At 31.8% G+C, this 15,599-nt stretch overlaps 1 protein-coding gene across 1 annotated transcript; it reads left to right on the top strand.

Annotated features, from left to right (window-relative positions):
- Positions 1 to 772: 772 nt before the first annotated feature.
- Positions 773 to 2,491, top strand: LOC131651323 (uncharacterized). Its single transcript, XM_058920987.1, has 3 exons — positions 773 to 1,351; positions 1,487 to 1,718; positions 1,854 to 2,491. Exons 1-3 carry the CDS (start codon positions 773 to 775, stop codon positions 2,489 to 2,491), a joined length of 1,449 nt encoding a protein of 482 aa, XP_058776970.1.
- The last annotated feature ends 13,108 nt before the right edge of the window (positions 2,492 to 15,599 follow it).

Below are 15,599 nucleotides of genomic sequence, written 5' to 3'. Positions count from 1 at the left end.
TTGGATGAGAGCTAATCGATTAAGTGCTGAGTACGAACATGGAGTGATGGAATTTCTACAGTTTGCTGAAAGTAATGCTAAAAAAGATCTTCCTCCTCCTAAAAGTAATGCTGAAGATAGTCACCCTACACTTTTTCTCTGTCCATGTGTTCGTTGTGCAAATAAAGAACCAAAGCTTAGTAAGAAAGAAATCATGAATCATCTAATTTGTAAAGGGATTTGTCAAAGTTATACACAATGGATATGGCACGGTGAAGTGGTAGTAAATTCAAATGTGTCCCAAAGAGATAATGTTAGTGTAGAAATGGATGATCGTCTGGAAGACATGATGTGTGATATTAGACAAGATTCGTTTAAGAGGGCACATGCGTATGATAATTTATGCAATGACAAGGATACACCTTTGTACCCAGGATGCACAAATTTTACACGTTTGTCAGCCTTGTTAAAATTGTTTAATCTGAAGGCAATTAACGGGTGGATTGACAAAAGTTTTACCGAATTGCTTGAATTGTTGACACAAATGCTTCCAGAAGGTAACGTACTACCAAGTCGTTATTATGAGGCGAAGAAAATACTGTGTCCGATGGGTTTGGAGTATGAAAAGATACATGCATGTCCTAATGATTGCATATTATACAGAAAATAGTATGTAAACTATAACCATTGTCCGAAGTGCAAGGTGTCACGCTACAAAAAGAGACATGGTGAATCTAGTGATGATGATGAGGTCAAAAAGGGTCCTCCCGCAAAAGTGGTATGGTACCTACTAATGATTTCAAGGTTCAAGAGATTATTCTCTAACGCAAACGACGCAAATAACCTTAGATGGCATGCAGAAGAAAGAAAATGTGATGGAAAAATCCGCCATGTAGCTGATTCTTTACAATGGAAGAAAATAGATTCTTTGTTTCCAAATTTTGGCAAAGAGTCGAGAAACCTTAGACTTGGACTTTCTACTGATGGAATGAATCCGTTTGGTAATCTAAATACTAACCATACTTCTTGGTCTATTCTTCTGATGATTTACAACCTATCTCCTAGGTTGTGCATGAAGCATAAATATGCGATGTTATCCATGTTGATTTCGGGCCCAAAACAACCAAGAAATGACATAGATGTTTATCTAAGTCCACTAATCGATGATTTAAAAGTGTTGTGGGAGGAAGGGGTGGATGTTTTCGATGCACATTCTGGTGAACAGTTCAATATGCGTGCCATGTTGTTTTGCACCATCAACGATTTTCCGGCATATGACAATTTGTCTGGGTATAAAGTTAAAGGGCATAAAGCGTGTCCTATATGTGAAAAAGACACATGTTACCATCAGCTTGAAAAAGGAAATAAGACTGTTTATCTCGGGCATTGAAAACTTTTAAATCGTTATCATCCATATCGTTGATTGCGGAAAGCTTTCAATGGGGAACAAGAGTATGGTGTTTCTCCAAAGCCCTTAACTGGAGAGGAAGTTTATCAACGACAATAGGGCATTACTGCTGTTTTTGGAAAGTACCAAAAGCGGCCTATTGTGAATAATATATGGAAAAAGAGGTTGGTTTTCTTCGATCTTCCATATTGGTCTAGTCTTGAGGTAAGACATTGTATTGATGTGATGCACGTGGAGAAAAATGTATGTGATATTGTAATCAGAACACTTCTCAACATTCAAGGCAAGACAAGGGATGGTATTAATGCTCGTCTAGATTTGGGTGTGATGGGTATATGAGAAGAGCTAACTCCACAATATATAGGTACCAACTATTTGTTCAAATTAAGATATCATTACCTTTTGATGTTAAAATAGCATGTTCATAACTTTAATTGTTGAAATTCTTGATGATAACATTATGTAGGTAACAAGACGTATTTGCCTCCTGCCTGCTACACTTTGTCGAAAAAAGAGAAAACAAGTTTTTGTGAGTGTTTAGAAAGTATCAAAGTGCCGCATGGTTACTCATCAAATGTCAAGAGGCTTGTATCGGTTAAAGATCTCAAATTAGTTGGCTTAAAATCTCATGACTGTCATGTCTTAATGCAACAACTACTAACAGTGGCTATTCGTGGGATATTGCCTAACAATGTTAGGAAGACTATAACTAGGTTGTGCCTGTTTTTCAATGCAATTTGTTGCAAAGCCATTGATCCATTAAAGTTAGAAGATTTGGAAAATGAGGCTGCAGTTATCTTGTGCCAATTAGAGATGTTTTTTCCTCCTTCATTTTTTGACATTGTGGTTCACTTGATTGTTCATCTAGTAAGGGAGATTAGATTATGTGGTCCAATTTTTTTACGGTGGATGTATCCAATAGAGCGATACATGAAGATCCTAAAAGGGTATACCAAGAACCCACACCGTCCGGAAGCATCGATTATTGAGAGGTATATTGCAGAAGAAGCAATTGAGTTTTGTTCTAACTATTTGTCGGAAGTGAATGATGTAGGGGTTCCCAAGTCTCGTCATGATGGAAGATGTGAGGGTGTGGGTACATAAGGTTTAAAGATCAAGAGCTTAAGTATTGATGTGGTTGTTCAAGCGCATTTGTATATATTGAATAACACGGATGAAGTTCAACCTTACTTATTTGCTCACAAAAGTATCATAAAGAAAAAGTACCCCAAGATGAGTGAAAGAGGGTTGTTAAAAGAGAATAATAAGAGTTTCTCTAAGTGGTTTAAAGAAAAAATTGCTGGTGATGATAGTGCTTCAAAAACAATTAAGTGGTTGTCCTATGAGCCTAAATGTAACATAATAACTTGGAGTGGATATGATATTAATAAAACTTCCTTTTATACGAAGGCAAAGGATGACCGTAGTACCACGCAAAATAGTGGGGTTATGATTGTGGCCGAGTCCATGCACTTCTCTAGTGCTAAAGTCTAAAGATAAAAACCCGGTTATGGCATCTACACCATACTTTGGGGTGATTGAAGAGATTTGGGAAGTTGATTATGTTGTTTTTAAAGTTCCTGTATTTAAATGCAAATGGGTTGATATCAATAGTGGTGTAAGAATTGATGAATTTGGAGTTATATTGGTTGATCTTAGCAAGTTAGCTTATGCGGACGAACCTTTCATCATGGCATCTCAAGCAAAACAAGTTTTTTATGTCACAGATCCTTCTAATAAAAGGTGGTCAGTTGTTCTACAAGGAAAGGTGCATGATAGTGATGAAAATCAAGATGCGAATCTTGATATTTCCGAAACTCCTCCTTTCTCAACAAATGTGCCTACCTTCATTGAAGAAGATGTAGAGGATGATGTGCATGCTATTCACATAGATCATGAAGAAGGGATATGGGAGAACTACTAAGGTGTTTTCTATAAGTTAATTCGACATTTCTTTGATTTCTAATTGTTTTTATTTTGTGCCTAATTTTATGTCAAATCGTTTTATCTCGTGCTTAATTTTATGTCTATTTGTTTTTATCTTGTGTTTAATTTGATTTCTAATTATTTTTATTTTGTTTAAACAGATACATGGCTGATTCAACCGACAAGTCCTCTTCATCTGGTAATCCTAATAAAAAAAGAGTTAGAGGTCCAACTTTGATGACACAAATTGACAAAGTTCATCAAACGGGTGAAAAGATAAAGGTTGAGTTTGATCAAAGAACTTATGAATGTACTAGTGTTGGTAAAAATGCTGCAAATTTTAAGAGTTACATAGCATCTCTTGCTCGGCAGAGATGTTGTATTTTGAAAGATGAGTGGAAAGACATAGATAATGGAATAAAAGACGCTATATGGGTTGATGTTCAGGTATTTTAAATTCAACACTTTATTATATTTTATAATCACATATATACTAACAACATATGCCATATACTGTATGTGTATACTCATTTCACTATTCCAGATTGGTGTGTTAAAGACAAGGATGGTAAAATCAAGGATCCTTTGAAGAAGGAATGGATTAAATATGAAGGAGAGAGATGGAGAAGTTTTAAGACACAATTCACATACGAATATGTTAATAATCCCAAAAAAGATCTCGCTCCTGCACATGTCAGGTATAATTTTATTAAAAAAGAAGTATGGGAAGAGTTTCTAAAGTCTCGAGATACCCCCGCATTTAAGGTTAGTAGGAGTTATGTTTGAGTTTTTTTTAATAACATTTTTATTATGTTTAGTGGTAACAGTTTGATTTTATAATTAATAGGAAAAAAGTCGAAAGGGTAGAGAAAATGTGGCTAAGAATGTATACCCACATGTATTATCTCGTGGAGGGTATCGCATGCTCGAGAAGACAATTAAAAATGAAAGGATAACAAGAGATGATTCTACATAAGATGATAATGGTAGTCCATCTCCACCGTCACGCCATGAGTTATGGAAGAGAGCACGACAAAAGAAAGGAGGAGAATACACATCGAAGTCTACACAAGCTGTTGCGGAGAAAATTGTCAGTAAAACTTGGAAATTACTTCAAGTATCATTATATTTGTGATTATTTAAAAACTATTGAATTTAGTTGTGGTTTTTTGCATTTTGTAGGATTCTCTAGTTGAAGAAGCTGAAAAAGGTGTCTTTGTTCCACATGGACGTAACGATATCTTAACAGCAGCCCTTGGAACATCTGAGCATGGCGATCATGTTCGTGGTGTTGGAAAACACCATAAACAAAGCACTTACTTTGGAAGGTCGTCTTCACGTCAAGGACAACATATAGATGTAAATGAACAACTTGAACAACTTTCATCAAAATTGGAAGCAAAACTTAGAGCTAATTTTGATCAAAAGTGGGTTGAAGAGCGTAAGGTGTTGGAACAATCTTTTATGGAGAAACTTAAGTCTATGGGTTTTTCGCAAAACACTGATAATGCTAAATGCATTGAAAAAATGGAATTAGTCGAAGCAAGCGGAAAAGGAAGTTGTTCAGCTGCAAAAGGAAGCACAAAAGATGTTGAAGTTGACGATGTTCAGAGATTGTTACTCATGGTTGTGAAAATGGCTGACAACCACTTGGAAATGAATTTAAGTCATTGTAACTCTGCCATTAATTTTTATATGTCATCTAAGTGAATCAGAGAGTTGTTGATGGGTTCTCATTGGCTTGACGTGTCTACTCTGCAAGTTTGGAGCACGTAAGTATATTTTCTTCTTTTATTACTTTCAATAGGTTATATCTCCCATCACTTCGAATCTAATGTTTATTTTAAAATTATTCAGGTATATTCATCGTGTATGTATTGATAATTCCACATCAGAAGTGTATGGATTTATGGATCCTGCTAGGTGTATGTATTATGATGATGTGCCGAAATCTATAGTAGATGTTAAGAAATACGTACAATATAAGTTAATGTCGCAAAACAAAGTTTGCTACTTACTACCACTTATTCATGGGTAAGTTTTTATGAAATTTTGTTTTCTATTTTTTAATTTTGATAACATAGATATTTTATTTGACTTTTGTATTTCCATACACATGTACAGACAACATTGGCAATTAATAGTCTTGTGTCCAAGAGAGAATATTGTGGTCTTCTTTTGTTCACTTCATCGGGATATTGATAAAAACACAAAGAAAACTATTTCAACGTAAGTTTATCTTTTATGTGAATTTTGTTATCATATAGTATATATCATATATATACATAACTTGATACAAAAGTAATTTCATATTTTATGTGGCTGTATGTGGATTTTTTTTTGAATCAGTGCTTTTGAGGTTCATCAATTTTCAAATGGCAATAGAAAAAAGGATATTGCATGGCTTAGGCCCAATGTAAGTGTGATGTAAATTATAATTTTATATTTAATTTTATGATAATTATTCCTTAATTATGTCTTTCATTTTGTAGACAAGGAAACAACATAACACTAATTATTGTGGATACTATGTGATGAAAAATATGTTGGATATTGTCTCTGCCAATATAACTGAATCTTGGATGCAGGTAATAAAATAACTCTAATTTGTTATTTACTTTGCGTTTTGCAACTTAATGTGAATTTTCAAAGAATAACTCTATATTGTTATTTACGTATTGTAGGTATTTAATGATCCTAGAGAATTGACACAAGAAGATTTGTATGATTTGCGACTCTGTTGGGCAAAATGTTTCTTTGAGTTATATAAAGAATAACTTTATGTTTCTCGTGGATGCGTGTTGGTTTTTCAAGTGCGCGAAAGGACTTAAATGGTTGGATATTTGTTATGTTATTATCTTGTAGTAGAAAACCGTGAGTAAACCTTTCTTATCATTTTGAACACTTGTGTATCCTAGATTAATATTTTTGTATATTTTGACGAATATATATATATATATATATATATATATATATATATATATATATATATATATATATATATATATATATATATATATATATATATATATGTATCTTAGCTATTTGGTCTGTGTGTTGTGAGTAAAAAAGTGCAAAATATATAGAGACCTCTTTGGTCTTTGTGGTATTTGAATCTTATATGGAAAATTAGGAACAAAAAAAATTACAGGTTAAAATGGAAAAATAGGAAAAACAGCCATAACATGGTAAAAAACAGAAAACATTTTACATCAGGCTTTGTTAAAACCGATGTAAAAAGCACTTTATTACATCGGCCCAGGTTTTTAACCGATGTAAAATGTGGCTTATATTTTTTTAATAAAAAATTGCAATATTTTTCACATCAGACCTATTCACTAAATCGATGTGGTATGGTAGTCTATTACATCGGGCCACGCTTAAAACCGATGTAAAACGTTGCGTATATTTTTTTAATAAAAAAATTGCATTGTTTTTCACATCAGACCTATGAACTCAACCGATGTGGTATGATAATTTTCACAAGCTCGATGTAAAATGTCTCAGACTTATTACATCGCCTGACTTTACATCGGGCCCAAAACCGATGTAAAAAGTATTTTTCGCCCGATGTAAAAACTACTTTCTGCACTAGTGTTAGATCAATAATAGATTTTTTCCGTATACAAATATTATTTTTGTTTATGTATCATTTACAAAAAAATTTGGATCAATAGTAAATTTTCATATATAAAAATATTTAGATCAATAATAAATTTTTCCGTATACTATTTTGGAATCAAAAATATTTTGATCATAAATACCATTTTTCGTATATAAAAATATATAGATAAATAATAGATTTTTTTCCTGTATACAAATATTATTTTTCTTTAGGTACCATTTACAAAAATATTTGGATCAATAGTAAATTTTTGTATATAGAAAAATTTAGATCAATAATAGATTTTTTCCCGTATACCATTTTTTAATAAAAATATTTGGATCATAAATACCATTTTTCGTATATAAAAATATATAGATCAATAATAGTTTTTTCCCGTATATAAATATTATTTTTATTTAAACAAAATCACAATCTATATTATTAAAAATATATTTAGAGAGAGATGAAAAAATTGTTATATTTAAAAGACTAAAAATATATTTAATTCTATAATTAATTGTTATTAAATCTAAATTTGATGAGATAAAGAGATGAAATGAAGAGATGTTGGGTTTTTTTGTTAGATAGAAGAGAGAAAAAAATAATATAGAATGAAAGAAAGGTAAGAAAAGATAATATTAAAGAAAATAAGGAAATTGTAATTGAATCAGATAACATCATCAATTGATACAAACTTGACAACCAGAGGCATAATAGAAAAAACATGTAGTTGAAATAAAACAAAGTGACATCATTGGTTGAAAAAAAAAAGTAAATTTTGGATACAAATTGCCCTCAGGTAACATCATTATTTGTTTTCTCTCTATCTGATCTACTTTCCTTGCTACAGAATCTACAGGTCTTCTATTTACATGTTCAAATCACCTAAGTCTATTTTCTATCATCTTCTCTGCTATAGGAGCTACCCTGACACTCTCTCTAATATTTTCATGTCTACTTTTATTTTGTCAAGTCTTACCACACATCAACCGCAACACCTTTATCTCTGCCACACTTACTTAATTCTCGTGTTGATTCTTAATCGCCCAACGCTCAGTCCTGTATAAAATTACAGGTCTTACCGTAGTCTGATAAAACTTTCCTTCAACTTGAGTGATACATTTGCATCACATAAAATTCATGATGCCTTTCTCCGTTTCAATCACACAAATTGAATTCAATGGTTTACATCCCCTTCTAATTCTCCATCATTTTTGTATTACGGATCTAAGATATTTAAACTATGTGCCTTAAGGGATAATTTGATTTCCAACTTTCACTTCTAGGTTCGAAACACTTCTTTTTTTGTTGAACTTAAATTCCATATACTCCATTTTACATATGCTTATGTGAAAAACCATGTGTTTCTAAAGCTCGTCTCCATGTTTTCAACCTCTCATTTAAATCCTCCTTCGACTCTCAAAGAAGGACTATATCATATGCAAAAAGCATTCATCTCGATGCTAGCTTTTGAATATGTTACGTGAGTACATCCAAAATTAAGGTAAAAAGATAGAGACTTAGGGTTGAAACTTGATGCAAACTAATTGTAATGGGAAAATCGTTTGTCTCTCCATTCTGTGTCTGAACAGTAGTCGATACCCCTTCATATATATCTTGGTTAGCACAAATGTATTCTAATAAACAAAAAATTAAAATCAATATTATTTTCAATTTTTTATATAAATTTGAGTTTTTTTCATTTAATTATGTCTTATAATTAATATTATATATGTTACTCTCACACTCTACTTGTTCTTGTATTGTCATAAATTGTCATATCGGCGATCATTTTCTCTTTGTATTGTATATACTTCTTAACACTTGCAAGTAAACTGTTGAAAGTTTTAAGGACTTTGTTTCAATACTCTTCGAAAATTTGGATCCTGGTTCAATCATTCCTAATGATTCTAGAGCTTCCTCCTGATGGGGTACTAATAGATTCTTCAGCTGAAGGAGTTTTCATAAGATGTCTTTGTCCCCTTCAGATCCAACGAACGATGAGGAACATGAGGCTCCTCTCTGAAGAAATCCCTAATGTTTTGGTCGGCTGCCACCTCGTTTTGATCGAATAGAGAGTACCTTTTTGGCGGTAGGGAACTATTATTGTGTCTTTGTTAGCCTTGAGGTCGTCAGGCCTAAAGGAGACGTCACTGTAATTTAAAACTATGTTCTTGTGGAATCTGGGAGGTAGGAAATGGTCGAAATCTAGAAGTTCAGCTCCTCGAATTTGTTTGTGTAAGTGTACTTGTCCATTAGATGTTTTACATGATGTCAAAACTTAGGAAAATCTTAGCATTTATGTACATTGAACAGTATTTCCGAGTCATTATGTGTGTCTCTGGATTAAGGATCTTAGAATACATCCAAAAACATATTTGAAAAGATATCATGGATCAAAAATGAATTACATAGCATCAAAAATCAGTTTCATACTTGAAAAATCAATTTTTGCTCAAAGAGAAAGTGTACAAGTACATACAGGGTGTAGGTCGACACATGTATTGCAGTATTAAAGCGTGTAGCTTATGTTTGCATGAGTTGACACATACAACATTTCATGTTGACACATACTGAAGAAATTACTTCTATGTGTCGACACACACGATTTTCAGGTTGACACATGTCCTGCAGTTTTAAAGCCTGTAGCTTTTGTTTGAGTGTGTCGACACATAACCTACTATAGGTCGACTCATAGCATTACATAGGTCGACACATGACTTGCATGTATCGACACATGTTGTTTTTTTTCATAAAATTTGCATTCTTTTTCACATTTTTGGGTTTCCCTTTTGCCTCCAACTTGCACCACTATAAATACATCATACATGTATCATTTTCAATTTGATAAAACTATAAAAACATACTAAGATTGCTCATTATCTTCAACCTCTCGTATATGCATACACACAAACAAAGTATACATAGTCATTATTTTTTGGATGCCATATAGACTTGATTGATAACGTTCAATTAGGTTGGTTGTAACCTAAGGATGGGTTGAGAATTATAGGGGGTTTCATCCGGAAAAACCCAGTGTTTGTCCTCCAAGATCATTGGGAATTTAGGGGTTATTTCAATAAGAAAATCAAGCTGGATTTTTCCTTCAAGATCAATGGGATTTGAAGGTTTTGGACAATATTAATCAATTGTGGATTCGACCGAGTGAAGAGCTTTAAAAACGGTGGGTCTTGCAAAGGAGTAGCGTGTGACGGTGAATCACATTGGTAAATCTTGGAATCACGGTAACACGCTATTGGATTCGATCGAGTGAAATCTTTAAAGATGGTGGTTCTTGCAAAGGAGTAGCGTGAGACGATGTATCAATTGGTGTTAACAGGCGACTTGGTCTAGTTCAAGATCAAGGGGAGAAACATTGCAAGGATCAAAAACAAACTTAGGGTTTGTATATTTGAGTTGCTTCAATTCTCTTGTAAAACGATATATTTGCATAGTAAGAAATATGATTTTTAAACTAGGGGATATATTCACCTCGTCTCTAGATAAGTTCTCATCACCAAACATGTAGCATCAAGAGCTCTGATTAATTCTGTACTTCAAACACTTACTAGAAAATAGCTATCGAACCTAAAGGGGCGTATAATATATCACCTATTTTTATCGGTGAAAACTATGGTTATTGGAAAGCTTGTACGCACATTCATATCAATTCATATGATAAGGGTGTGTAGGACGCCATTATGAACAATCCAAATCAAATTACTATGACCAATGATAATGGCGTTATCATACCTAAACTGGAAGCACAATGAGATGACAATGATCATAAAAAATGGGGTTACGATTGGAAAGCACAAAACATTCTTATATCCCCTCTCGGTGTTGGTGAATATTATTGTGTTTCTCATTGTGAAACTATTAAAGCTATATGGGACGCATTACAAGTTTCCCATTAGGGAACTAATGAAGTCAAACAAGCTAGAATTAACACATTGAATCAAGAGTATGAACTATTTCGCATGGAACATGGTGAAACCATTATCGAAATGCAAAAGAGGTTCACTCATCTCATTAACCGTTTAAATGTACTTGGGAATCCAATTTCTAATGCAATTGCTATTAACAAAGTTTTGAGGTGTCCTACTAGAGACTAAAAACCAAAGGTCACGGCGATCAAGGAATCAAATAATCTCAATATACTTGACCTCACTATATTGTTTGGCAAGCTTGAAGAACATGAGCAAGAACTCACTTGCTTAGAGAACATAAAAAAGTATGAGAAGAAGCTTAGGAAAGAGAAAGTAAAGACAAGGAGGTAGAAAAGAAGTCTATTGATCTAAAGGCTTCTATTAAGTTTCTCAACAAATGAGCAAAGTGACCGTGAAACAAGTGACAATGAAAATTTGGATGATGAAGAAATGGGGTAGAAAAGGAGTCTATTGATCTAAAGGCTTCTATTAACTCCAATATACATGTATGCATGAACATATTATATCAATCACAACTCACAATCAATCAACAAATAATATCTCATACTCAAAACAAGATTCTCTCTAAACCGTCTCAAAACATGGTTCCCTTTGAACCACAAACTTACCAATGTAAGGCCAAACAATAATTCTCTCTGAATTACTCAACTCAACATTATATAATTAAACTCAATAATTATATAATAATTTATAAACACTTATCAACAGAGCAAGACCCAAAAATATGTCAGAGTTATTCAATTTTAACTCCGATAACTCATATAGTCTTACTCAAATAATAAAATAATTTAAAACAATTTTAAAGAGTCAAATCTCTCAACTTTAACTCTACTACTCGTCAAACATACCTGTAAACAACTCGAAAGTCAATTACATTGTTAATAACTCAAAATCAACTCTAACAACTTATAACAACTCAAACAACTCTATTGACAACTCTAAGAGTTCTACAATAATCTCTACAACTTTAATAAGATTAATTGAGTCAACTCCAAACATGTCAAATTTAATTTTAAATATATCAAACTATTTAACTAAAAAAAATAATAACTATTTATTATTATATTAATTAAATTATACTACTTATTATATTAATTAAATAATAACATGATAAATCCAGAACCATATATACATACACATACCAAGTCTCACAATTGCATTAGCAAGTAAATATTTCCATATCAAAACCAGTGAAATCTCTTTTGCAAATCAATTTAATTAACTATAACCACTTCCTTATGTAAAAATAAATAAATAAAACAAAAACCATTTTCATGTATAATTTTCAAATGATATAAGAGATATTATGAGTTTAATTATTGGTCAGTGCTATTCACACCTCGGAACAAAAATAGTATGATTAAGATATAATTAAATTCATTCATGTGTATCACATCACAACATGAAGTTGAAGAGTGTTAGCAAGCCCGTCTCAATTTTCTGGAGGTGATGGTTCAACCATGACAAAATAATTAGAGATCCTATTTAACCCTATTTTAACAATGACAAAATTTATGAGGCCCTATTTAATTACGATTTATCCGTAAAAATTTTGAGGTCCTGTGCGGTAGTCTGCTTTGCACACCCTCAAAGACGATCCTAAGTGTTAGCATTATCTAATGGAAAATATCCAAATTAATAAATTCATTCACGTGTATCACATAACAACATGAAGTTGAAGAGTGTTAGCATTATCTTATGGAAAATATCCAAATTTTAATAATGGCAATGGAATATTAACTCTGTGATATGTCTTTCTTTGCTTAGAAGATCATATAGCTTATAGGTTAAAGATATACTGAAAAACAATTCATCTTTGGATCTTTTCCTTTTCTCACTAATAAGCACCGAAACACTTATAAAGCATTTTAGTAATCTAAATCTGCCTACGTTCTTGTGATGTATCCATTAAAGAACAACTTAAAGTTATCTGCATTATGTATTTGTTAAAGGCTGAATTTCTACACAAGTTCCCATTTTGGACAGCTATTTTTTTTTTTGGATTTCGATTTTGCCTTTTTGAGATTTTTCTCTGAAGGCAAAATATTATAATAACGGATTACAAGCAATGTAACAATCGTGACTTCAGGACTTTTGGCTGTCAAAATGGACCAGCCCGTATGGACCGATCCGTCAAGCTCGAAAAATCATAGAGTTTGGGTCTTAAAATCAGAGTTCATATTTTTCAGGGCTTTTTAAGCCCAACCCTAAAAAACCCGCTACCTATTAGGGCTAGCCCATATGGGTCGTGGATAGCCCCTTAGGCCCGCATAATTATATATTTTAAAAAATATATATTAATATTATACATTAATATATTATACATTAATATAAGATTAAATATAGAAAAACTAAATTTTGTTTCCATTTTATTTAATCTTTCAGTTTTAATATTATACGTTAATATAATCAACAATCTTGCACCCTATTATATTAGTTTTTCTTTTATGTTAAATATTGAAGTATTATTTTATACAATTTAGACATAATTTATATTTAAAAACACATTATAGTATTTATAAGAGATAATATAGTACTTAAAAATATATTATATTTAAAATAATATAATTTTTAAATTTATTAATAATAAATATTATGGAGTTTTTATTTTAATTTTTTTAAATAAGAAAGTCGGTTTTGGACCGGGTAGCCCGAAGTCCACCTAGGGCTGGACTCGGGTAGTAATTCTCGAGCCCATATTTAATCAGGCTTTTTGGCCCAGCCCTTAAAAGTCTAGGGCCCATCAGGGCCGGCCCGTTTAGGGTCGGATAGCCCATTTTGACAGCTCTAGTTTTGGCCAAGCCTCTTTGATCACAAACAAGGTCAAAGACTCTATAATATAAAATATATAAATATGAGGGTAAGGACCCCTCACTCTCTTGACTGTTTAAGGTTATCCATAAGTAAAAGAATTTTCTCCCTTATCTCGAAGTTTGAAGGTTTGAAGGTTTTCTTCCCGTTTCTCACAATTGCTCCAGACTTGCCTCTTTCCCAAATCTCGATTGACCTCTTTCTCCCAAATTCTAACTTTTTCACAGTAACCCCTCACATTAACTATTTATCTTAACCTAAAAGTTTCAAATGTTTTCACACCTCTCACTCTCAAACCCCGCTCTAAAATTTCTTATCAATTTACATGATGACTGAGTGCCATCATAATCTCAAACTTAAACGGTTGCTTCTCCTCAAATAACCTGTTTGTAAACTAAACATTTAAATAGAATAAAGACGTGCTAATCTAACTAGATGATCACCACACAAAAATTATTTAACTCAGATGTCACTTTTATTCCTTGCTTCAATCCATATAATTCCAAGGGATTCTTCCAACTTTCAGATGTATTTAACCTGTCTCTCTTCCATACCTTTTCACTCAAATTGAATAATGTGATGATTGCTTAATCAACATACAAAAGTCATTTGACCATGAGTTTGCAAACATTCTAAACAGTCAATCAAAGTCAGCATTTGAATACACAGTTTTGAGGTCTTTTTGAATTATAATGGGGCTTATGTCAAAGTGGGATATATTTGAATAGTATGCTTAAAATTTGGAGTTAAGTACCTATTATTTTTCCATGTTTTCATTTGTTTCACAACCAAATATAACACGATACTAATTACAAATTCAAGAGTACTATAGAATAACTTTTTCTTGGTTCTTTTTATTTTAATTTTGTAAGAAGGTATTTTAACTTCTTTATTTTCTTACTTTAATTAACCATGTTCTCTAGTAAACAGTGAACGGTGGAATTTTTGCTCAAACCTGACTTGTTAAGGTATCTGAAAGTTGAGTACACATCAACTATATATCTTTCTTTTTCTTTGTCTGAAAATATGCATTCAGAATTTATGTAACAACTTGGCTCTTTTTTTAGTTGGTGTATTCTTGCTTTTGTTATTGAGGTATCACTAGTAAATAAGCAATGTTGTTAATTGAACAAAAATTTAAAAACAAACTAGTAATGGACTCGTGCGTTCGCACGAGTCATGTAAAATCGATATAAATATTAAATAAATATTATATAGTTATGTTTAAATAATGTATATTAATTTATACGAATTAACAGAAAAAAAATGTAATGTTGATTGTCATACAAATATTAATTTAATTTATCAAGTTGTAGTAGTTGTCAGGATATACATAGATTTGGTAATTGCTATTAAACCAAATATATAGTGGAAAAACAGGTTTGACCCGTCAGGCATGTCTATAAATCTATTAACAAATATTATAAAATAAAACATATTATTTGTTAATAGATTTAATGAATTGAATGTTATAGTAATTCATAAATCATTAAGCATATGATCTCTAATATTTGTTCAATTTAAGTAAATATTTTGTCGGCCCGTTAGAAAAATAGGTTCGACCCGTCGGGCATGCCTATAATTTTTAAATTCTTCTGTATTGTAAATTTATGAATTCTATTGATATTATATGATTTTATCATTTAATAGAAAATAAATTTAAACACAATTAAGTTTTATCAGAAATCTCTGATGAATCTTGGAAAAATAACAATTGTTAAAAAATTTAAAAATTTTGAAAAATGAAATGTAATAAGTAAATTGTAAAAAATATCATAAGAATACAAAATTCACATGAATATAAAATTCATATATTATGAATTTATATATGCAAAAATATAGTTGTTACCATTTTATCACTAAATATTTAATGAACTTTTACGATTGTGCTTATTTTGCAAAAAAAAATTATGCATTT

Source organism: Vicia villosa, linkage group LG2 (genome assembly GCF_029867415.1).
Source record: "Vicia villosa cultivar HV-30 ecotype Madison, WI linkage group LG2, Vvil1.0, whole genome shotgun sequence".
Classification (NCBI taxonomy): domain Eukaryota; kingdom Viridiplantae; phylum Streptophyta; class Magnoliopsida; order Fabales; family Fabaceae; genus Vicia; species Vicia villosa.
This window is presented reverse-complemented; position numbering and strand designations above follow the sequence as displayed.

Excerpts from the sequence above, each read along its gene's own strand:
- LOC131651323 (XM_058920987.1), top strand. The coding sequence starts at position 773 with ATGATTTCAAGGTTCAAGAGATTATTCTCTAACGCAAACGACGCAAAT. Across the intron at positions 1,352-1,486 it reads TTGAAAAAGGAAATAAGACT|GGCATTACTGCTGTTTTTGG; the intron begins GTTTATCTCGGG and ends CAACGACAATAG. Across the intron at positions 1,719-1,853 it reads TCTAGATTTGGGTGTGATGG|GTAACAAGACGTATTTGCCT; the intron begins GTATATGAGAAG and ends AACATTATGTAG.